The 25,305-nt window shown below is 47.0% G+C and overlaps 1 protein-coding gene across 6 annotated transcripts in view; it reads right to left on the bottom strand.

Annotated features, from left to right (window-relative positions):
* Positions 1-25,305, bottom strand: part of MICAL2 (microtubule associated monooxygenase, calponin and LIM domain containing 2) — a 221,651-nt gene that overhangs the window by 161,600 nt on the left and 34,746 nt on the right. For all 6 annotated transcript variants that reach the window (XM_066250979.1, XM_066250974.1, XM_066250975.1 and 3 more), the window contains exon 3: positions 10,770-11,101. In XM_066250979.1, the coding sequence (XP_066107076.1) occupies positions 10,770-11,033 (264 nt within the window). In that variant the 5' untranslated portion in view covers positions 11,034-11,101. The remainder of the gene's footprint in view (positions 1-10,769; positions 11,102-25,305) is intronic.

Here is a 25,305-nt window from a genome sequence, read left to right as displayed (position 1 = left end):
ACCTGCTGTGGTACATTCACACAATAGAATACTACTCAGCCATAAAAAGAAGGAAATCTTACCTTTTGAGACAGCATGGGTGGACCTGGAGAGTATTATGCTAAGTGAAATAAGCCAGGCAGAGAAAAACTAGTGCCATGTGATTTCACTCATATGTGGAATCTAATAAACAAAATAAACTAACAAACAAAATAGAAACATTCATTGATACAGAGAACAGACCGACAGCTGTTGGGACTGAGTGAAAAAGGTGAAGGGATAAAGCAAAAAAAGTGAAAGTAAACCTCACAGATATGACAACAGTGTGGTGACTACCAGAGGGAAGGAGGGGTAGAAGAGAGTAAAGGGAGGAGGAATTCTGATGGCAGAGACTTGATTTGGGGTGGTGAGCACACAATGCAATATACAGATGATGTCTTATAGAACACTTGAAACCTCTATCATTTTATTAACCAATGTCATCACAATAGATTTACTAAAAAGTAAAAAAAAATTTAAATGGCAAATTTTATATTATATATACTTTACAACAATAGAAAATAAATGATATCAGAAATGAAAAAAATAAAAGAAGAGCTCACTTTCTTAAAGCTAGAGAGAGCAATAAACTGCTGTCATAAAGGTCAGCAGGTGGGTCCTTGGGGGAAGGGGAAAAGACTTCCCTGGCCTGTTCTTCAGACTTGAACCTAAAGGAACTACCCAGGTGTGGTCCTCAGAGTCAGACAGCTCTCCCTGGGGAAAGTACCCAAGAATAAAATCATCCACTGCGGAACCCCCGTGGACAAACCTTTGGTGATGGCTTGCTCCCCTGTATTTATCTCTCTAATTAAAGCTCTCCAGACACAGGGGGGGGGGGGGTGTGCCAGCTGGCAGCAGCACACACACAAACAGGTGAAGTTCGGAGCGGGCTCTGAAGTTAGAACATACTTGGATTTTCTTTCCAAGAAGCTGCACAGAAGTTTAAGGGGAAAAGTTTTTGTTGTAATATAATTTTATATGCAATACATCCAATAGTACGTGGAAATACTATATTTACAATTACTCCCCTTAAAGCATATACTTCTATAACTATATGTTATGTAATACAATAGATTTATTGGGATATATGTTAAATATGTTCTATAGACAGCTCAGAGCTAACCATCCTTTGTTACCTGAAGTTTGTTAGGCCTCCCACCATTGTCTCTTACAAAGAAAGGCTAAGTACAAAGTACCCAGTTACTTGAGCCTGCAGTCATCTGCTCTCTTGTACAGTTTCACTGCTTCTGTCCAGTCCTGCTTCCCTGCCCCCCCATAATCACTCCTCTCACAGGTGTTGATTGTTAATGAATACCTTACACCACAAACACCTTCTAAGCATTTGCTTTTAACAACTCAACCTTTGACAAATATGCATCAGACATTATCCTAGGGACTGGGGAATCAGCAAAAACTATATAGGCAAAAAGTCCTGCCCCCACGGACTTGTATTTCAGTGAAGTTCCTGGGGACACTCTTGCCCACGTGGTAAGGCGATGTGTCAGCTGGAGCAGCCCCTCCTATCTTCTTCCTGCCTCTAAAGCAGATGTGATAGCTGTTTTAAAAGACGAAAAGGGGGCAGGAGAATGGGGGGCAAAAGGGGTCAAATATCTGATGATGGGAAGTGGTTTGACTTCGGGTGGTGGGCACATAATGCAACGTACAGACTGTGTATCATAGAAATATACACTTGGAACCTATATGATCCTATTAACCAGTGTCACCCCAATACCTTTAATTTAAAAAATAAAATAAAAGAAGAAGACTATCATCTTGTGACAACAAAGTGACAAGTAGAAGGGAAAGCCTAGAGCTGCACTATGCAGTTCGAAAGCCACTAGTCCCGTGTGACTGAGCATTTGAAGTGTGGCTCGTCTAAAGTGAGATGAGCTGTAAAACACACCCAGAATTTCAGAGACTTAGTACAAAAAAATAAAAATAAAAACACAAACTATCTCAATCATTTTTATGTTGACTATATGTTAAAATGATAGTATTGTGGGTATATTAGGTTAAATAAAATATATTATTAAAATATATTTCACCATTTCTTTGTACTTTTCAAATGTGACTTTGCTAGAAGATCTTAAGTTACATATATGTGGCTTGCACTACATTCCTATTGGACGACGCTGACCTAGAGAGTCACAAAGAAGATAGCCACTGAAGTGCTTTGGCCACCACCTGTCTCCTGGTGTCTGGCTTAAAAATAAGCCCCTATTTCCTGAAGTCCCTGCAGTCAGGGTCAGTTACTTGCAGCCGAGTGCCGTCCGTACTGACTCAGAGAGAACACACTAAGGGCTAGGCCGCCCAGGGACCCTCCCTGGACCTGCCCTCTCGGCTGGAGGCTGAACTCAGCTTGATGCCCCACCCAGCTGAGTAGGAGGTAGACAGATCTATTCACACTAAGTGGAAAATTCCCTGCCCATGGAATACACTGATCTCTAAAATATTTTTTTTTATTATTTAAAAAAAAAAAAGCAAAGCAAAGCAATAATCTCTGATGAGCAGGAAAGAGGGCAGCCAGGGGTTCCTCCCAGTCTGGGAAGCAAAGCATGGACCGGCTTCATGGTTTCCTTTTGCCCTGCCCCGTGGTACACATTTATTTGGATAATTTTAGCCAGAGATTCCCTAAGGCTTTGTGCAACCCTGGGTGGGCCAGAAACTACAAGAGAGTTTTCGTTTTTTCTCCAAGAAAAAGAAGACCCAGCCCTTCAGCCTCCAGGCCTATTGGCTGATTCCCCTTTCCCCTTGTAAACACCACAAGTAGCCAGATGCTCGTCCAGGCCCAGACAAGGCTGTGGTCATCATCCCCACACCACAGGGAAAGGAGGCTCAGGAAGCAATGGGCTGATGCAAATTTGGACAGATGCTTAAACAAGGAAATAAAGGAATTGGCTAGTGCTGCTGCCTTCTGCAAACCCACTATCAAAGCTTGGAAAGACAGGACTTACCCAGCAGAGCTCCAGAAAGAAGAACTACCGATGTCATATAGTACACTATTTGTACAGCTCCAGAAAAAGCATCTTGAGCTGCTACAGAGTTCACTAACCCAGTCCCTGAGTAGTTTCCCTGTGCCAACCCCTGTGCTGGGTGCTTGAGATCCATGAATGAGCCAGACATTGTCTCTATCCTTAGGATGTGAGTGTAAAAGAGACAAAAAAAAAAAAAAAAAAGCAATCAATGATTTTGAGGACATCTGGAAGGACCAGAGCCTGGAAGCCCACACAGGGCACCAAACCCAGACGAGGGATGGGATAAAGAAGGGGGAAGTAGAGGAGAGGTCAGGAAAGACTCCCTGGAGGAGGTGTGATATTTACTACACTCAATCATCAAGAGAACAAGTTAGCTAAGCCAGAAAGGGGTCCCTGTTCAGCCCAAACAGTATAGGTCCTCCCTGGGCTAGGGCTTTAAAATCTCCCATTCTTTGATACAATTGTGAAGAGGAAAGTATACATCTGTATTTGTTCTTATTTTAAAGACCATTCACCTTCACTGATAAAGCAGACTTCTGAATGAAACCATGTATACGCAACTATCTTTTTCGACTATAAAGTACTATGCAAATGTTGGGTGGTAACAGCAATGAAATTCTGGTGACTGCGATCACTCAGTGGCTCTGTTCAAGGACCACCAGCCCAGACTCTAGGACTCAGAGGGTGTCCATCCCATTGCCTCCTCAGCAAGGCCAAGGAAAAGCCAAGTAGCCAATATCCGGCATGGTAGCTCCCCTTTAAAGGACTCTTCTTAGCATTCTCCACAACTCTTGGTGGGAGTGTCCACAGGAAGCATTTCTGGGGGCCGAATTTGACCATGCCTGTGATATTGTAAATGCAATGCACATACCTATGATGTTGAAATTCTCAGTATTTATCTCATAGCGATGGTTTCACATCTATACAAAGCACGTATGAGGAAGTATGCACAGCTCTGTTTAAAACAGCAATAGACTGGCAAAACCTAAGCAGTTAAATAAATTGTAATCTAGCCATGAAACAGGAAGCCCTAAAAATCCGTGTAAGTAATCAAAGGATTGGTGTCCCATGTACTGATATGACAATCTCTAACATATTTTTTAGCCATTTTATAAATTTTATTTATTTCAGAGAGGGAAGAGAAAGAGAGAGAAAGGGGCGAGGAGCAGGAAGCATCAACTCCCCTATGTGCCTTGACCGGGCAAGCCCGGGGTTTCAAACCAGCAACCTCAGCATTCCAGGTCAACACTCTATTCACTGCACCACCACAGGTCAGGCTAACATATATTTTTGAATGACAAAAAGCAAGATATACAATAAATATGTGTAAAAATTATCAAAAAGAAAGGGGGATGCACACGTCCACATGCATGCACAAATGGACACAGACACACACACACACACACACACACACAAGCAGAGACTTTCAAGAAAGGCACACAGGATATGGGACAGTGGTTTCCCCTAGGGAGGGGACCTGGAGACAAGACATTTCTTTTCACAGTATATTTTCTTGTCCTGCTTAAATTATTTTTCTATGAGCAAGCATTTCTTTTTTAACTAAAGAAAATAAATTATTTTTTTCTTAAAAAGACAAAGGGGCCTTTATTTACAAATCTATTTATAAAATGAACCACAGTGAACCCAGATTAACCATTTCTCATGAAGACAGCCAAAAAAGAGTTTTTTCAACTGAGTTTAATATTGTGAAGTATTCAATTTACTCAAGTTCAAATATAGTACCCAGTGCACGCATTCATGCAAACCCACACACTCCCTGCGGAGTTGTGATGACCATTGTAGTAATTCACACAACCCAACTGGTCATCTAGGCTTGACCATTCTAACGTAGCAGTGCCAGGAGTCCATTATCAGGTAAGTGGACAAATGCAGAGTTCATCTAAGCTTGTTGTTCAATGGGAACAGAATGTCACACCCTGGAGACCATCTTCTGCTCTATTTGCAAGTGTCCATATTAGGCAAAGTGGTACTAGATAGGGCCCCATCAGTGCTGCAGAGCCTGCCTTCGGGGGCTGTGGTGGGTGATTTCAGAGTTCTGGAATGTCAGATAGGCTTATCAGGGCCAAGAGGTAGCAGCCTTTTGCTCCCAGCTTCACCGCTCCCAATCTCCCACCCTCCCTGCCTGCCTCCCCCTGTAGCTCAGGAACCATGCAGGAGGTGGGCTGCATGCATTATCCCCCACCGAGGAGCCACTGCAGAGGCAAAAAAGGACAAAGGTCACGTTCAGGAACAAAATGTGTGGGGTGACCCTGCTGGATGCTCACAAAATATAGACATTTACTTTCCACAAGTTGACCAAAGAGTCTTCATTCTATAGGCTAGCCCCACTTCTGCTGGTGACAAGAGTCCATGACTCACTTCCTGTACTCCCGTTTGTATGGTAGTGATGCTCAAATGCCTTCTCCTGAACTGGTTACCTCTGATGAATGAGCCACCACAGGGAGGCTGTGGAAAAAACCCTGGATTGGGAATCAGGGCTCGTCCTCAATGGTCCTCCATGTCCTCTGTTTGACTGCAGGACCCTGTCTTCGCAGCCTGACCCCAGGAGGCCTTTGTCTCTGGTCTCCTGCCGTCCACCCACTCTGCTCTCTCTGGCTCTCACCAGCTCACCTCTCCCCACATACACCTTCATTCCCAGTATGTGAGCAACACACTCTGCCTAGATTGTATCTCTCTGCCTTGTGTTCCTTCTAGCTCTTCCCTTAGCAAACTCCTACTCATCTGTCAAGCCCCAGATCACACCTCCTCTTCCAGGAAGCATTTTCAGACTCCCTCAGTCACACACTCCTGCAGAACAGTATACATACCCCTCTCACAGCACTTAGGATACTCATGATAATAATAGCAAAACATGTGTACTAGGCCGCATTCTAAACACTTGACAAAAATAACTGCATTTCATCTTCACAGTCACTCTGTGAAGAAAGTACCTCATTTTATAGAGAATCCTACTGAAGATCAGAGATCTAAGTGAGTTCAAATGCTGCTACTGCTAAAAACATGTTCAAATTTTTATTTTTTGGAATTGCTATCAGAAATCAATTTTTAAGCAAAAAAGAAAATCAATTCTAATCTGTTTGCAATTAAATCTTGTTTAGCACCAAAATCAGTGTTCCTAGTTTGACCACTCAACAGATCATCAGACTTAGGTCTTTTTGGCTCATAGCATTTGAAAAACTAGGAGAGATTAAAGTAAGATGCCCAAGGCCACATAGATATTAAGTGGCTGGTGGATTCCTAGATAAGGAGCTAGCACATAGTAACTGCTCAGTAACTATTCACCTCACAAATGTTTAAGTGAATAAATACAGAAATAATGATATTTCTGTCTCCTCTATAGAAGGTTCAAGTAAGAACCACTTCTTGTTAACCTTCTAAACCATCTCCCCTGTCAAATACCTACTAATGTGCAGGGCAAGGGAAATACATAATAAATATATGAAAAAAAGAATAAATGAGCAAGCCCATAAGTAGAGCCCAAGTCCTGTCAATGTCACCCACAAGCTTCAGACAAATAACTTTAGCTTGCTGGGTCCTGTATGTCACCTGTCAAATACCAGGGACTCTACACAACATTCTCTTTTCCTTCTAGCATCACAGGTGCATGTGAAATAAACAACCAGATGCCATGGTTTTACGGTTATGGTAATTTCCATGCTAAGTTGCATTTTCTCCTGGGTTGTTTTCCCCAGGAACATTACACAACTGGAGGCGGCATTTGATTCAGGCACTAATCTAATACAGAGCCAAGAGCAGTCCTGAAAGAAGTTAATTTGCCCTGATCCTTGGTTCATTCCAAGGTTCATACCCTTGGTTCATATCCAAACAGATCACACCCAAGGAAAGAATTATCAAGTGACTGACAAAACCCTCATAAATAATAATCAATAATAAACAATGATCCCAAGTTAGATTATGCAGCAGGCATCTAAGCCACTGCTCTAGTGGCCTTGCAGGTCCTTCTCCCTGTCTTTGACACCTGTACCAGAGCCTTCTTCTCCAAACAGATCCTGGTCACAAATCTGCCTTCACCATCACCATCACCAGCAACACACACACACACACACACTCTCTCTCTCTCTCTCTCTCTCTCTCTCTGCTGGCATGAAGGGAGCAGCATAGTTCCTGGCATTAGCAGGGGTTGGTAAATGCTAATGAAATCCTGAAGCCTAGATCCACTCCAGATGGTACTGACATGTGTGCACACCAGTGAAAGGTGGGAGTTCTTGCTGAATTTCGTTCATTCTCATCCTACCCGTGGCTTACCAGGAGCTTGGCTATATGCCTGGGACCTGACACACCTGTGTCCCATGGCTTAGCATTAATGACCAGCCACATGCATGCTAATATCCGGCATTTCTTGTTTGGCTAATGCTCAGCATAATTGACTACACCAAAGTATATCTAAATGAGGGGTGTAAGCAAGTCCAAATCTGTTCATGTTGGAAGAGCAAGAGGACTGTGTTCTGTGGTTTGCTTGACTCACAAGGAGTGTAAGTGCCCAGCTCTCAGAGCTGAGCGCTAACATCCACGTGAACCCAATATGGAAAGGGCCTCTACCATAACCGGACTGCTAATAACCCGTCACTGTAGAGGACACCTGTTGTTTATCCATCTCTCACCTCATGTCCTTGGGGACCTGCTCCTCCTTCATGTCAATCATGTGATGCTTGAAAGGGCTGCCAAAGACAGTAGCAGCTCCCCTGGCTTTAGCCAAAATAAATGGCCCAGAGGTGAGCCTATAGGGATCCTTCCCTGAGATATTTTTTCAGCCTTTTGTGTCACAGAGCTAAAAGATACGAGCTAGAGGCTACCAACATAGAAAAAAAAAAATCTGTTTGCAGGATGGAGGAATGGAGCCAAAACAAAGCAAAACATCTAAGAGATAGATGGAAAGAGAGAGGATGGAAAGGCTTTGAGTGTCTGGACCTTCCTGTTTATACAAACGACTGATTTCCCTGTTTTCTTTAGGGTAGCCTGAGTTGGGTTTCTGAAATATGCAGCTCAAGTGGCCTCACACAGTCACAACTGTCCTTAGAATCCATATTCAAATGCATTTTTACTTTCCAGGTAGTTTTTATGAGATGGTCTACCACACATTTGAAATGTCTTTGTAGGCCTAGCCAGTTGGCTCAACGGTAGAGCATTGGCCCGGCATGTGGAAGTCCTGGGTTTGATTACTGGTCAGGGAACACAGGAGAAATGACCATCTGCTTCTTCACCCCTCCCCCTCTCATTTCTCTCTCTCTCTCTCTCTCTCTCTCTCTCTCTCTCTCCCTCCCTCCCTCCCTCCCTCCCTCCCTCTCTCTCTCATTCTCTCTTCTCCTCCTGCAGCCATGGCTCGATTTGAGCAAGTTGGCCTTGGACACCGAGGACGGCTCCATGGCCTTGCCTCAAGTGCTGAAATAGTTTGCCTCAAGTGCTAAGCAATGGAGCAGCGGCCCCAGATGGGCAGAGCATCACCCTGTAGGGGTGTTGCTGGGTAGATCCCAGTCAGGGCGCATGCATGAGTCTGTCTCTCTACCTCCTCTAAGTAAAAGAAAAAAAAAGAAATGAAATGTCTTTATTCCTCCTCCTAAGAAAAACATAAAAATTCCTGGGCAAGGATCACTCTTACTCAGCATCACTCACTAAAGATGTTAGTTCTCCCCTTTGCCTCTCAGGCACCAGTGGTGACCTGCCAACCACAGGGCGTGAGGACTCTCCTATTTCAAGCCATCAAAGCTTATAAAATAGGGGCTGGCCAGACAGGCAAAGCAACTGGCTAGTGATTTTTTTTTTTTTTTTTCTGAAGCTGGAAACGGGGAGAGACAGTCAGACAGACTCCCACATGTACCCGACCGGGATCCACCTGGCACGCCCACCAGGGGGCGATGCTCTGCCCCTCCGGGGTGTCGCTCTGTCAGGACCAGAGCCACTCTAGCGCCTGGGGCAGAGGCCAAGGAGCCATCCCCAGTGTCCGGGCCATCTTTGCTCCAATGGAGCCTCGGCTGCGGGAGGGGAAGAGAGAGACAGAGAGGAAGGAGGAGGGGGTTGGAGAAGCATATGGGTGCTTCTCCTGTGTGCCCTGGCCGGGAATCGAACCCGGGACTTCTGCACACCAGGCCGACGCTCTACCACTGAGCCAACCGGCTAGGGCCACTGGCTAGTGATTTTTAAAAGAAGGCCATTTACATGGTAGTCAGGCCTCCACTGATCCCTCTGCTGGCTGACTCCCTCTGCAGGTCTGTCTTCAGATTGCCAAGAGACTTCCCCCTCCTGCATTTCCTAATAAAATAAGACCTCTAAGAACCTTGCCTGGAAAACACCTTGCAGTCCAGCCACCTGACTTCTGTGGCACCTTTTTAAAAGAAAACTACCATATGTAATTACTGAGAAGGTTAATGCTTTTAAAGCTAAAAGCTTCCCGCACTTCTAAGAACTTCCCAGTGAACTTGAACCATGAAATTGCAACAGCTAGGAGGTGCTGGGCGGAGATGGCACCTAGGATGCTGGCCCCACTCCTTTCCCCCCTTCCTTTTGTTTAACACGTCCATCTCCTCTGTGTGAGGCTGAAGCTTGTGGCTAGGTCACCCTGAGCTGAAGCCATTGGTCTGTTTCACCCGGATGCAATGCTCTTCCCGAGCCTTGTACAGTTGTGCGTCCCTGCCTCAGAGAGCTTGGCAGCTGTCTTCCTGGGGTAAGGGAAGACAGCTATATCCCACGGTAGACTCAACAGCAAAACAAACACACAACAGCCCTGATCGCCATGGAGAGTTCAATCCTCTTGTTTGGGATTGGCACCGACTAGAATTCCAAGGGCTCTGGCTGAGCTATCTCCTATGAGATCTAAACACAGCGTGCTCACTTTTAACCTAAACATCCAGTCTGGACCAGTAGGCTAGGGTGGGCAGCCCCCAAAGCCCATCCAGGAAATCTTGACTCCCAGCTATCTATTCAGTGGTGGGCCTTGCATAGCCCACCCATCTGAGATGGGACATGCTGTTCAGCCCCACATTCACAGATGCTCCATATGGCCAAACAGTGGGGGGAGTATTCAGCCTGTGAAGGGTTAACCACAGCATGATCCTGAGCACGGAAACGCATCCTGGGAAAGGAGGTAAGGAGGCAGGGAATGCAGAGGTTGAGAAAGAAGAGACAGAGGGAAGAAAAGGCAGTAAGGACCAAAGATCTATTTCTTAGCCAGTTAAAGTCAGGGCATCTTTCTAAACTGTTTGCTCCCAAGGGAACACAACCCTAATTGTGCCTCTCCATGGAATGTAGGGCCCCCCCCTCCCTCAGAATTAGACCAAGGTTGCCTTCTAACTGTGTGACCTTGGGGCAAGATCATTGATTTTTCAGTTTCCATATCTCTAAAATGGCCCAATGGACTATGGTGGGCGTTCAAAGAAACCATGAACATCAAGTGCCTGGCACCCGGAAGTTGCTCAATAAGTACTAGCTACTATTAATAGTCGTGGCAGTAGAAATTGAAGCAAGATAATGCCAAGCATGCCTTTAATTTCTCTGCCTTGGAAAGGGCACAAGAAGAGTTGCTAAAGCCACCACAATAAGATGGAAACTCCCAATCAAGATAAGCTGTGCATGTATATACAGACAAAGAAAACCGTCAACTGAGCAAGGCAATAAAACACACACACACACACACACATTAAGAACCTTAGAAGGTCAAAATGGCAACAGCTTCCTACCCTCTCAACAAGTCAACCCACATGTCTCGCAAGGGTAAGAAAGGTCACACGCAGGCTCCCTTACCTTGGTGCTCATACATGACTTCCCTCGCTTATATTCTTTGTGGGAGCCACGCTTGTCCAATTTGTACCACAGGGCTTTGGCCTTCCAGCTCGTCACTTTGGATTTGAGCTTGCAATAAAAGTTTCGGTGGTCCAGAGGGTCTAGGTCCAGTTGTCGGGTGAGGATGTTGAAGGCCTGGAGGGTGCCTTTGCATGTGGAGGCCTGGATGAAGTTCTCAAACACCTGGCCGGCCTGGGTCTGCTTCTCATCCTCATTTTCCCCCATGTTTTAGGAGCCACGTGGAGCAGTGGTGTGGAGACAAGGGAAGGAGACACCATGAAGAAACGTCACACCTGCAATGACAGGTGAAGGCAGAGGTCAGCTCCAAGGGTGGGCAGTGAGAGAGCAAATAAAATCCCTTTACGATACTAAATATTAAGTACTAAACATAAATAATCTATAGGAAATGACCGATCGTGCCATCTAACCCGGTAGTGCTACCTTGCTCTGCGATCCCTTCCTCTCCACGCCTCTCACTGCAGACCGGAAGCACAGACAGCTCAAAGCGACACCCTAGCTGAGGTCAACATTCCCTTCTCAATTTTTCTGTGAGCCAGATGGTTCTAGAAATAGTAACTAGTAAAAGGGAAAAAAGCAGAAAAGCACTCTAGATTTAACACCATTAAAAACCTAAAATTCTTGCTGCAAATGGGTTAACTAATATACTGTAACCTAGCCACATGACATTAGCACACAGACAAAAAAAACCCCCCAAAAAACCACAACAAACCTCCAAGCACATTCCTCCCAGGTTATATGAGCATCTCACCTATCATTAGATGTCAATCTTTACGTGTTTTTTTGTTGGCAACCAGAGGGCAAGTCTTGCCCCTCTACAGAGAACAAATAGCAACTTTTCAAAACTTCCCCTTATTCCACAGCCTCCACCTCCATCAGAGAAAGACAGAGACAGGTGGGACAAGAGGAGCCTGTGCTTCGTAAGACCGAGCCGTGAGCTCTTTGGAACAAGTGCTTAGGCTGATGGAAGGAAAAACGTGATGGGCGTTCATTCACATCACAGAAATAGCTTGCCTGGGTTTTGGCCATGGTCCTTTCTCTCTGCACCACTCTAACCTCGGGCATTTTTGGGGGGAAAGCCATTTAAGTTTCAAAGGAACAAAAATAAATTCGAGCTGATTTTCCAAAGCACTAGCTGTTTTCCCAGAATCCAAAGCTAGTACAACAAGACAAGCATGGAGCTGGGGCTGGCCCAGCTCTCAGGAGAGATTGGGGATGGGAGGGTCTGTAACTGAGAGGATACAGCACACTGACATCCCGCAGACACAGGCCTGGCAGGAGGAGGACAGCGAACACAGTGACGAGTCCCTCAGGCTGGGCAGCTTCCCACTCTCCAGATGGGAGCACCATTATGGGTGCATTTGGTTTGTGGGCTGGCTTTACAATACTAAAAGCAGAGAGAGAGACCAGTGTCTATCTTCTTCCTGAAACCTTTACTCATTCATTCAACAACAATTACTAGTGTCTTAGTGAGAGCCAGGCATCAACCTAGGTGCTGGGGGTACAGAAATGGGGCGTAGCAAGGGAAACAGGCACATGAAGAGTTGGTTACAAGACAATGGGCAAGCGCTTATAGAAGGTGAAGCCCAGAGCAGGAGGTGGCCAACAGAGCAGGTGGCTATGCAAGGCCAGAGCAGGAGGAGCCAGCAGAGGAAAATGCCAAAATGTGACAATTTCAGGAACAAAGTAGATTTCACTAGGAAACTGGGGAGTGGGCGTCATCAGTCTAAGGAGAGACCATACAAAGGTGTGAGTCTGGGAAGAGCCCGTACAGCTGCAGAATGACAGCAAGTTCAACACTATGGGAGTTCAGGACTCATGACACGATGTGGTAGGGGTGCCCACAGCAGATCGTGGAGGGGACTGGCTTCCCCAGTGGGCCATGGGGTGCAGGGGACGAAACAGCAGCTAAGATAAGTCTCTGGGAAGATGAGCAGGAGAGGGTGGCCTGGGGAAGCAGGCAGCTAAGGGGCTGCCCAGGTGACAGTGAGGAAAGCAGTGGGGAGAAATCCCCGTGCAAGCACCTGTGAATCTTGCACGGTAGCCGTGCTGAGCACTACCTGTAAGGAGCAGCCTGCTGGGGACAGACACACTGTCCAGACACTGGACACCCACATACTGACAGGTGAGGGTATACCAGCAACAGAAGAGGACCCCACCCTCTGTTCTCTCCTTCCCCCAAGAGCTCCCAACGTGCCTGTAGCACGTTTGGCTGAAAGGAGAACAGCACATTCCCTGATCCAGGCAGAGCCTCCGTCCTCCATGAGAACTCACCTGCCTGCGCTGGCCCCTGCAACTCAACAAATCCAACCAACTGAGAGAGCTGGCTCTAAGCCTGCCCGGCACCGGTGAGACGTGGAGCCCTTCACAGACGCTCCCCCGGCTTGTGGAAGGTCCACAATGCTCACTCTGGCATCGTTCATATAAACACCGCCTCCTACTGTGCTTCAACTTTCCCCCCATCCAACACTTGCCACCCAGAGCGCATAAACAGAGCAGACTCGTTTGCTGTTCAGAGAGTATTAATAACCCTCAGTCTTTATCTTTGGAACCACTTCTCTGCCCAGCACTGAGCACAGGATGCAGTGACTAATTGACAATTTGACTGGTATCCCGCAGTCTTTTCTGAGGATGGGCAGGTGGTACAGAGAAAACCACAGGCTTTGGGGCATGAAAGCCCGAATCCAAAGCTCAGCTTGGCCCCTCGCTGTCCATATGGCCTCACACAAGCCACAGAACTACTGAGCCTCAGTTAATCCTTTTGTAAGAGAAGGTAACCATCTGCACCTTGCGGGGTTGCCGTGAAGGGTGAGGTACACGTGTGACAGCAGAGCCTGGCTCTGGGGGGCACTGAGCAGATGTGAAAATGTATTCGGCACCCATCACACAGGGCATCTGAGGAATGCACCAGCTCGAAAAATCATTTTGTAAAGCAACTCTCCAAGCTGCCAACTCCTCCTCATCTAAAATGGTGACTTGTTCCGAGGTATCAAGCCAGACCTGACTGCCAGAGAATCATTTACAAACTGGAAGAACCTGTCTCCTCCCAACCCCAGCTGCCTCCTCTCCTCCCCCCAAAACAATAATGCACAACTCAATCTTGGGCCTCCAGTGGAAAGAGCCAAAGGTGTTGCTGAGGGTTCTGGGTGGGTGTGGGAGCTCCAGGAACTAGCTCTTATCCAGAGAGAGATAAGGGAGGTGGAGGGAGAGGGCCAGACTGGGGAAGACGGGGCTGCCTTGAACTGGACCCCACAGCCCGTGCCACCAGGCTCAGACTTGTCTAGTCTAACCTTTCTTTTTCTTTTCCTTTTTCACTTTTTAAGATTTTATTGATTGATTTTTATGGGGTAGGGGGTGGAAATGAGAAGTATCAACTTATAGTTGCTTCACCTTAGTTGTTCATTGCTTGCTTGTCATATGTGCCTTGACTGGGCAAGCCTGGGTTTCGAACTGGCAACCTCAGCATTCCAGGTCGACACTCTATCTACTGCACCCCCACAGACCAGGATTCGGTTTTCTTTTTGTTTCTTGTTTTTGTTTTGTTTTGTTTATTGTTTGTTTTCATCTTAACCTTTAAAATCAAATTCCCAATTTAAGTCAAAGACCTTAAAAATGACTCTAATACCCATGCAGGGAATGTTGCTTGCAGAAGAACATCAGAATATTCAGTCTGCCAAGCTTAGGTGTGAACTTGGTCACAGGCACTCACTAGCTGTCTTATCTAATCTCTCTCAGCCTATTTTCTCATCTGTAAAATGGGGATAATAATACTCCCTTCATAGGTTTGTAAGGATTAAATTAGACCACGGAGGTGGTATATTCCGTTGGCTACATGATAATCAGCACTCATTACTATTCTTTAAACGGTCCAAACTTTATCAAACAAAAAAGGAAGAGAAAAAGGAACATAATTGACAACCACAGGGACTAGTTTCCCAGGTCAAGGAATTAGGTACTTGGCCCATGCAGGAACAGATCAATGTTCCTGTCGTCTCTGTCTGTCTGTCTCTCTCCTTTCCTCTCTCTCTAAAATCAGTAAAATAAACATTAAAAAAAATTTTTTAAACAAACACAAAAAAACAACTAGAGACCGTGGGCTTTCAATTCAGAAGATGTGGGTTCAAATATACTTCCTATCTCTGTCTCCTTGGACACCTCACTTAACTTCTGAGTTTTAAGTTCTCCATATGTACAGGGGGGAGCCTCAAACAAGGCAATTTCAGTAATGAACTAAAAACATACATGGTATAAGGTGATTTTATTAATGAGATACAAAGGCTGATTTAGAACGACTGTAAATCTGAGTCTGAGCTTCAAGCTCTTTCTTCCAGAAACTGCAGTTGTAATACTTTTGGTGGCTACCCTCTCTCCATCCCCAAAAGCAGAAGGTCAGGGATTAGCTAAATCAGGGTCTTGAGTAATAGCTCTTGTTAAAGTCTTTCTTGTCAACCACCACCCAGCTGCTGCCCTTTTGGAGTTCGATATAAAATATAAATAAAACCGGCTACCCAAAAATATGAAAGGTTCCTGCATTTTCTGGGAATAAACAAGATGTAATGCTTCAGTTTCCAAGAATAGCCTTGAAGCAATTTGCCCTTGCCAACTGAAGTCCCTTATTTGTGGTTCTGCCTATGTGACTTCATGAGTCACAAAGCAATTCCCCTTCCTTGCCTCTGGCTGCTGCAATGAAAACTCGAGACCTCAAATTGCCAGCAGCAACACTGGGAATGGGCTCGGCCCATGGCATCCGGGAGACAAGTTCCAGGTTTATGTAGAATCCCTGAGCACCCCTCACATTAGAGAACGAGGCTGTGGCCCAAGAATTTCCAGTGCACTCAAACATTTAGAACTGTCACACCTTCTGCCTTCCCTGAGCCTCCCCACCTGTCACAGGGCATCAACAGTGTGATCAGGTGGTGGGAAAATGGCAAAGTCCTATCAAAACTAAGCAGAGCTGGAGGGACACTGGGCAGAACCCTGGCACAAAGCAGCAATTTGTCTCAGGAGAAAAATTCAGCCCCAACCCCACCCTCAAGGCTCACAGATAAGATACGTTTCAAGGTAAATGCAATCTGGAAACCTAACCCTCTTGCTACTGACACTACCAAGCTCCCCATTCCAACTTACCATCTCCCAGGTTCACCTCACCAAGAGCCCACTAGCCAGGGCCAGCTTCCTTAGCAATGAAATCGGGGTGTTCACCCCCATGCACTCACAGAGTGGCTGGAAGGACTAACAACTCCGGCTCTGCGCCTTGCACACAGAAGACCTCCAGTTGTGGCTACCTCGAGCCAATGCCCAAGATAAAGCAGGAGCTAGTCAGAGCTTTGGCAGCGGGAAACGCCTGCCACACAGGCTGCATCACAGATCCCAACATGGGCAGAACACCTGCCCGGTTTACAGGTGATGCCTGAAGATGCCATCTTCTCAGCCTGCCCAGGAAGGCCAGCTTTCCATCTACGAGCGCATGTGGCAACCAACCTGAACCGAAAGGGGTAACTCCAGGGTTGGGAAGGGAATGAAAGAGCTCCCTGTCCGCCCTGTAATCTCCCTGCAGTCAGGCACACCCTCCTTCCCTTGGTCACCTAGCAGATGGAGAGCACACGGCCTCCCAGGGCAGCCTGCCCCCTCCCCCGGCCTCCTCCGACCAGCAGAGAGCCTCAGGAAGATCAATCCTGTCTCCCCACAGTTCTCTGTTCCTGCTTTTAGCCCGAGATCACCCAGAGGAAGTCAAAGCCCTTCCATGTGCACTGAACGCAGACGTGCTGAATCATCTAACAAATGCCGTTCGGGACCCTGCTAGGAAAGGCTGAGGAAAGCCCTGACCAGTTCCCAGGCTGCAGCAAGGGCTGGCCCACTGTCCTGTCTACACTGCCCCAGGGTAGGGAACTCAGGAAAGAGGCTCCAGGTCCGCTGGCCTTCTATGCTGCTTTTCCGCTGAGAGCCCAAGGTCATCTGGCCCTTGCGCTTGCAGCCCAGCCCTCTCCTCACACTCTCAGTAGAGTTGACTCTACTGGTCTGGCTTAAAGTGACCTCCTACTTTCTCATTCCCTCAGCTCCACCCACCTCCTTGTGGAATCACTCCCAGCAACAGATCTCAAGATGACCCCCCACACCCCTGCAATGAGGCAGAGACCTTTATGCTGACCAGTCACAGGCCCGGAAGGAGGCCAGCACCGTCAGAGGCCCACAGCAGGCCAGGCTCTTTCACCCGCATTATCTTAAGGCGTCCTCCCAACAAATTCATGGGGTAGTTCTCTGTCTCCCCTCTCCCCCCTTTCTGCTTCTAGTCTATAAGAAAGGCATTGAGAATTTAAAAAAAAGTTATTCCAGAACTTGTCCATCTCGCCTCTCTTTAATGCAAGCATAAGTTTGCCATCTGTGGTTCCTATTATGTGTGTGGGTACACACGTGTGTGTATATAGGTATATGTGAATATGCATGTGTATATATGCATGTCTGTATGCAGTGTGTACATGCATGCATTATATACATGTGCCTGTGTGCATATATATGAATGCACTTATAAAGGTATGTGTGTGTACACATGTGTATGTTTGCACATATATGCATGCATATATATGTGCATGTGCGCATGTGTATATGTGTATGCCTGTGTGCACACACATTTTAAAGTTTTCCGTAAGGATTTCTAGCCAGTGCTCCACATTTCCACATGCACCTCTAAGCCTCTCAAGAAACTTTTAGGCGAACCAAAGCCTCTGAGGTGGCAGAACTCTGGCCTGGGCATGGAAGACTGAGCTTGCCCCTCTCACCGCCCTCATGAGGACACCAACAGCGGCACTGCTCAGCTGCTCGGTGGGCCGGACCCCGTCCCGGACCACTTACATCCATGATCTCATGTAACCATCCTTGCGTGACAGAAGGAAAGACACTGACAGAGGTTAGTAACCTCCTCGATATCCCACGGGTAGCGAGTGGGGATGCTGTGACACGAACCCAGTTCCATCTCACTTCAAAATCCACACTCTTAATCGCTGATCTATATGAACCATGTCGATAAAAATAATACGCCTGCTTGCCCTGCAGGCGCTGGGTCAACTTAAAAATGGGCTCAGCTCTGCAGTCTCTGAAGTTCTCTCAGGCTCCTGGAGTCTATATAAGTCAGGATCAGAGCGTGGTTACCTGAGTTACAGTGCAACCAAACAACCAAGTACTAAGCATTCTATAAAAATAATATTTGTAAAGACATTTGATCTGTGGGGAAATGCTTCAGCCCTAATGCAGAGTGAAAAGCAGGATACAATTTCAGGTTCTCAATATGCTGCAACTCCATAAATTAACATCTATAGGAGAACGAAACAAGCCAAACATGAGCAGTGGTTATGTGTAGGAAATGGTATTTCAGATGATTTTTATTTTTAGCTTTATGCCTTTCTGCATTTCCCTAATCTTTTACCAAAAGCATGTGTAACTTTTATACCCTCTCCTACAGACACAGTCCAAGTCCACAGGTCTTCTCTTCCTGACTAAGCTGAGGGCCTCGGCAACAGGAGGTGGGCACCTGTCTTTTCCTCAGGCCTGATGAGCGCTTGGCCATGTAGCCCCACCCACCAGCAGTGCTACTTTTCTGCAGAGAAGAAAAGGCCATTCTGCAAGAGCCCTGCCAAGGACTAACTTAATGACTGACTTACATTCTAGCAGGTCAGAGAGGAGGCCTCCGCAGCTGCTCTGCTCTCTGGACTACAGGCCCTCAAGTTCAGCATGGCAGACCCCTATCCAGGGAGCCATGCTGGTGGCCCAATCTCAGTTGTATGCCAAGACCCTGTGGCAGTGAACCCACAAGAAAGAAACCTGCATACAACCCAATCTGCATGTTCCCCAAATCACCTTGATTACACGCTGGATACCTAGGAAGACTATAAACTCTGAATTCACATTTCCAGAGGCCAGCCTATCTCAAAGCTAGTGGTGGGAGGTACCCAGAATAAGTAAATTCATGGACACAGAAAGTATTCTGTACTTAGCTCTATTATGAGTTCTGTGTTGAAATTAATTTTTTTACTTCCTGACTCCTGGTTCCTATCACAAGGCACTCTGTATATATAGTACGTGCTAAATAAATGAATGAATGTTCCATCCTGGGGAGCATAATCACCACCGACATTTAATGAGCATCTGTGAAGTCTCAAGCAATGTTTAAAAGCTATATCTGTATTAAATAAGTTAATCATTGTAGCAAACCAAGGCATTGTTATATATCATTATTATCCTCATTTTTCAAAGCATTAGAAAAGTTAGCAACTTGCCCAAGGTCACATGGCCAGAAGTGGAGAACCTGTGTGTTGAGGGCCTATAGCTAGAGTGTAGAGGCCACATCTTAAACTATCAGACCCATCCTCCTGCTCTCCCGTCAAGTGGATGGAGGTATACAAGGACTCCCTCACACGCCAACATCTGGGACTTGGTCTGTGGCCTAGACCCTTTAATTCATGACACTCCCCTATCTTTCTTTCAGCAAACTCAAAATGCTAGGATCTGGGCTAATGAGATCTCAACACAATATCAGATGAGGACAGTGGATATTAAATATGCCAATAACGCTCAGTTGAGAGGTGACTTTTGAGCTTTGGTGGGATGGACAGCTAATCACCTAACGCATTGCCCTTTCCTCCTGGGTACTTCTGTGCAGCTGTGTGATCCCGCATGACCAGGTTCTAGGTAATGCGATCTAAGCAGAAGCGGCTTACACGACTTCTAGGACCAACCCGTAAGAACCTCCTCTGGTGACTCTCTATGCTCCTCCCACTTCTGCCTTGAAACCACACACTGAAGATGGCAAAGCCACGAGGAGAAAGGAGCCAAGACCCCTGGATGCCCACTTGGAGGAAAGCTCCTTATGACCAGGAACATTTGAACTTCACACATGTAAGAAATAAACTTAAATGTATGTGGAGTCACTGAGAATCAAGGGTTTATCTGGTAGGCAGGAAGCCTCCTATTAACTAGTAGAGTAGGTAAACGATAGCACAGTGGGCATGTCAAATTTGGCCTGTGTCAGAAAGCACTCCCTCCAAGAAGAAGGTTGATCACACAGGAATTAACACCCCAACCAACCAGTTTCGTCATGTTATATCTTCCCTTCTATTAGGACCTCGATATCCAGGAAAAGTCTCTTGACCCTCCCAGAAATAAACTTGCCCATCTCTGTACTTCAGCACCTCATATTACACATACATAGCCTATGTTGGAAAAGCACATTCCTTCCCTATTGGAAAATGGAATGAGACAGGAGAAAGAGACGAATGGGGTAGGCCAGGGCATTTCCTGGGTTTCAGTAACTCCCTGCATCCTCAGTTGAGTCCCTGGAAGCCCATGTGATGGAAAGAACATGCATTTCTGAGTCACCGAGCACTCCCTGAGCAAGTCATAAACAATAGAGTCCTGTGAGAATTAAAAGAAGGCACCTCTCCTGCCAGGCTCCCAGATGTGTCATTAAGTGTCGTTCCGGCACACTGCCTGGAGGACAATTCCCACCGTCCTGAGATTTCCCAAGCTAAGCCAGGGAAGAAATTGGTGCGTTATCACATAGATGGCAAGAGTGGCTCACCCTCTCCTTGGTCTACCTTATGCGGACGTCGGACAGCTGAAAAGCTTATTTCCTCCAAGTCTCCGCCCAGCACGCCCTTAAAGTCACTCCCCAGGTAAGCCTTTGTATCAGCCTGGCGCTACATCTCCTGACTTAGTGAAATTAGGCCTCAGGGACTTGAACCCTAGTAATCTTTCTGGAGGATGGAGTGGGATTCTGGGAAGCAGGGACAGGCGTCATGGCAAAGTGAATTTGAAAAGGATTTCTCAATGGCGCCCGTGTTCTCTGCACACAGCACCGCACCCAGGAGCCAGGGATGGCCCAAGAGCAATGAACCTGGGGACGGAGCTCCCACCCAGCCCAGCCATGTCTCATGGAACCTGTCTTCCAAAACCCCCACACACACCCCCATCTTAAAGAATTGTATCAAGTGACCACATTTTTTCAATTAAAATAAAAGGGATTCATTGCTTGAGAAGATTTTTTTTTTCCTTTTCCGATTTGTAAATTTACCAATGTGAAGTCATTCTTTAAAACAGTGCACAAGTTCAATGACAGTGAGAGCCACATTCGCTTTTACTGGAGAAACAAAATGGCAGTCTCCCTCCTCTTCCTCACAGCCTGGGTTCCCAACAGAGGAGTCTGGTCTGCCAACGCCCAGCCTCACGTCCACTCACCCCTTCACTCCACCACAATCTCATTTCCACTCACACACACAGCCCATCCCAGGCATCGTGCCCAAGGTCACCACCAACTCTTTCTAAATCCAGTCATCACTTACAGGACCTTATCTTGTGCTGGTCTCTGCCCATTGTCAGCCTTCACAAACTTGTCTCTCGCTACCTGCCCCTGAACTTTTGCTGTATCCCAAGGTCCTGATCTTCACCCTCCTCTCACTCTGCAGAACCCGAACACTCCTACTGTTCAACCAGAATCTAAGTCCTGACGACCCACAAGCTATCCCTAATGTCAATCTCCCCGCAGCATTCCAGGCTCTTACATCAACTGCCAGTTACATAGTCCATGGACTCGCTTATACACCTCATACACAGTCAGATTCACCTTTCTCCCACCTGTCCCGCTCCCACACCCACACTCTCAGGGAACAGCACCACCTGCATCCTGACTTTCAAGCCAAACCTTGGAGTCACTTTCTCTGGCCCCTTCCCCATCTCACAGAGCCTGCCCGTCACCAAGTCCTGCCTCCTCAGTTACCCCTTCCACTGCCCCCCACCCCGTCCTTCCTTCTTGCTCTACCTGGAACTCTCCAACTTTCCTAAATGCCCTTCCTGCTTCCAGATCACCTCCCTCCAGCCCACCGCCCATTCCTCATGTGGCAGCCAGAGAGATCTTGATAACAAACATGCACACTTAGCCAGGTTCCATTCCTGTTTCAAATCCTTCAACGGCTCCCTGACAGCCTTCAGGGTGGAGCCCAACATCTCAGTAAAGCAAGCAAAAGCCACCATGAGTCCCCCTTCCCTCCTCTCCAGCCTACCCTCTGCCCACTCCGCCGACCCTGCCCACTCTAGACTTACCGAGCCAGCCACAGTTCCCTGGTAAACCCAACTCTTCCACGCCTCCCTCCCTGTGCCTTTGCTTATGCTGGTCCCTCTGTCTAGAATGTCCAGCCAGAGTCTGTGCACAGGGTGAAATCCCAGTCAGCTTTAGACATGAAACATCAGAGGCAGCAGTTTCAGGGGTCCCCGTTTGGCTTCTGGAGTCAGGCAGACTGGCTGCAAACCTGACCTGCCACTTACTAGGCATGTGGGCCTGGACAAGTTACCTAACCTCTTTGAACCTCAGTTTCCTCATCCATAAAATGGGGATAATAATGGGCTGTTCTGACCCTAATGGGCTATGTGAGGATGAAGTACGAGGACGCCTGGCCAGGCAGTACTCTTGGCTGCGCTGTTCTTCTTTGAAGCCCCACTTTGCCCTCACTTTCCCACCCCGTGCTCTACCAATGATGGTTTCACACATACTATTGCATTGATCCGTTTATGGGTCTATCTGCCTCACCAGACTGTGAGCTCTCTCATGTCAGAGGTGCATGTCCCAGAGCCTGGCACTTGTGCCTCTAGCCATGGTGGATGCTCCGTAACTGTGCTTGTGGGTAAAATGTAATCAGGAACAGCACAAAATTCAGGTTAGGTGGTGGCTTGAATTGTGGCTGCCCTTCGTCTCTAACCACCAGCAGAATTTCCGCAGGAGCCTCCTAACCAGTCTCCACTTCCTGTCTTCCCCTCCCCAACTCTCAGGCACCACCTCCACCCGCTCACAAAGCCCTCGGCGCTCCTCACACCCCACAACGGAAGTCCAGACGCCCTTACTGGGCTCTTCAGCCCTCCCCATGCAGCCCCCACTTCCTCTGATTCCCCAAGGTATTCGCGATCCCCCTAGGGCTACTTATTCCCTGTTCCACATCCAGTCTCTGCCTTCCTCCTCCCACCACACTCAAATCTTACTCATCCCCTGAAGCAGTCAGGCCTCATAATTGAAGACCTACTATGTGCAGTCTCTCTTGTGAGCATCACAATCTATTCAAGGAATCAAATTCAAACTAACAATTTTTGATAAGCACTGCATGAAGGGTGGGTACCCAGATGTGTGGGCACAGAGGCGGAAGATGGTATGACTGACAACCTAAAGAGCCAATCAGAGAAGTGGCACCAGACCTAGCTCTCAAGGAATGAGTGTAGCTTCCAGGCACAAAGCTTCTTTATCCCTTACTGACCTTCTTTCCCCATACATTCGTCTAACTCCTGTAATCTATGCCAGAGGTAACCAAATTTGTCTTTATAGAAGAGTCACCAGGAAGTGTCCAAAATAACAGTTTCCTGGGCCCACTCCCAGCAGGATTTCTGCAGCCTGAGGGCCAAGGGGGAAATGTTTTTTGTTGTTTTGTTTTTAATTTCCCAGGGAATTCTGTGGCCCAGCTACAGTTGGAAATTACTAATCACATTCAATTCCATTCATTGCTTTTACTGAGGATCTATACTGGACCCAGGATCTTGCAATGCAGTATAGACACCAAGTGAATAAACTGTCTCCTCAGCTTCTGAGGGATTGTCTGTCATCTGGGGGAGGGGGCAGAGATTTATTACATGGGGACAGGGCATAGATCACACTATCTGGCACGTCGTTGAACCCAATCATTTTTTCTGCATCAGTCTCATCTGGACAACTAATATGTAAACTTAAGAAAAAGCCCAGTGTCTTTTCTATTTCCCAGAGTACTCAGCTCAGTTCTGGGTGAGCAGTGGTGTTCAATCAATGTTTAAGATACAAATAATTCAACTTTTTGTACTACATTTCTTTTTGACTAATTCATCCATTAACAAGCTATCTATTGGTTTTTATCTTGACAGTTTCAGGGCTAGTGTAGAGTGTGCTCCTAGTAGGTAGTACCAGTTGGTTGAATAAATGACTATTTATTGGTAAAAATCTATTTCAGGAGGAACGAAACAGCTTACATTGCACCATGTTTAGAGTTCATTTATAAGACTTGCAAATTTATCCTTTGACTTACAGACCTTTAATTTCCTAATATACAATTATATAGGCTTTGTTGTTTATATTGTCATTAATGTTATTAGCTATGTCAATAATGGCTCCCTGGATCTCAGCCATCAGTGGGCCTCTGTGTGGGGGGTGCTCCCGGCAGAAGGGAAGATGCTTATCCATTCTTTCCATTGAGCCATCCACCCACCCAGCCAGCAGTCCAGCCAGCCACGCCCCTCATCCCAGCCTCCTCACAAGGGCCTATAAACTGCATTCAGCCTTTATAAGCAGGTATGTGCACCTGCATGGGCAGGTGATCCCTGCCTGAGTCAGGAAAGCCTCATGTTCAAAGCCCATCGGTGTGTCAACATACCTGGGAAGCCAGTATCTATGATTTCAATATAAAATCCCCAATTCTGCAGAGAAGCAGCATGGCAAAGCAAGAACATGCATCAGGAAGGTCTTAGGAGGCATGTCCGAGCATGGAACATTCAGCCAAGTGTGGGCAGGCAGGGCAAGCCAGGGTAAGCAGCAGAACTGGGGCCACATTGCCATCAGTTTGCTGATGGTATTGTTGTTTGTTTTAAGCCCCCCAAACAGGACTCGGTCTTGGGGAGGAGAATTTCTGGATATGGATCAAAGTCTGGCCCTCCCTGCAGGCCCAGCTTAGCAGATAGGAGACCTGTGACTTCCTGTGCACCAAGGCCCACAGGGGTCTTTCCTGGAGTACGTGCCGGATCCTGCACTGCACGCTGGCAGCCCACCCTGACACCTGTTCACATCTGTTTTGCTTCTGCTGGAAAACAGGAGGATTTGCTTGCTGGTTATTTATTTGTTCATTTATTCATCCTATAGATACTGATCACCACGTGCCAGGCAATGTCCTAAATGAACACAGCTTCATGGTCTCAGATTCAACTCAGGAGTGAGTTGGCCGGAGACCAACAGGGTAAGATAGCTCTGAGAAAGCTGCCTTCACGGCACTGGGGCCCACCCAGGAGATCTCTGCCCATGTCAAATATGCTGGCATCTGGGGGTAGTTCAGAGGTCTGAGCAGAAGAGAAAGAGAAGGACAGTTTGAGCCACTTTCTCACTGCACAGAAGAACTGAAGTCGCCTGGAACTATTTTCCAAAAAGCTCTATGACACCAATTAAGATTCCAGACAGTAAATACAGAAAGGCCTCACTGATAAGACATGGGAGAACCAGTCCCTAAAATACACTCAACTGCTGAACACACTTCTGAGGAGATTGTTGGCTTGACAGGTTGCACTTCACATTCCAGGACTAGGCATACAAGCTGGGGGTCTGACAGTCCTGGAACACTAGACCGTTGGAAATGGCCGTGAGGCTGGCCCTGCAGGCACTGCGGGCCTGTTGGGGGAGGGAGGGCAGCAGAGGTCTAAGGAGAAGGATGCCCAGCTC

This window comes from Saccopteryx bilineata, chromosome 1, assembly GCF_036850765.1.
Source record: "Saccopteryx bilineata isolate mSacBil1 chromosome 1, mSacBil1_pri_phased_curated, whole genome shotgun sequence".
Lineage (NCBI taxonomy): Eukaryota > Metazoa > Chordata > Mammalia > Chiroptera > Emballonuridae > Saccopteryx > Saccopteryx bilineata.
The sequence above is the reverse complement of the archived record's forward strand: the minus strand, read 5'-3'. Positions and strand labels throughout refer to the sequence as shown.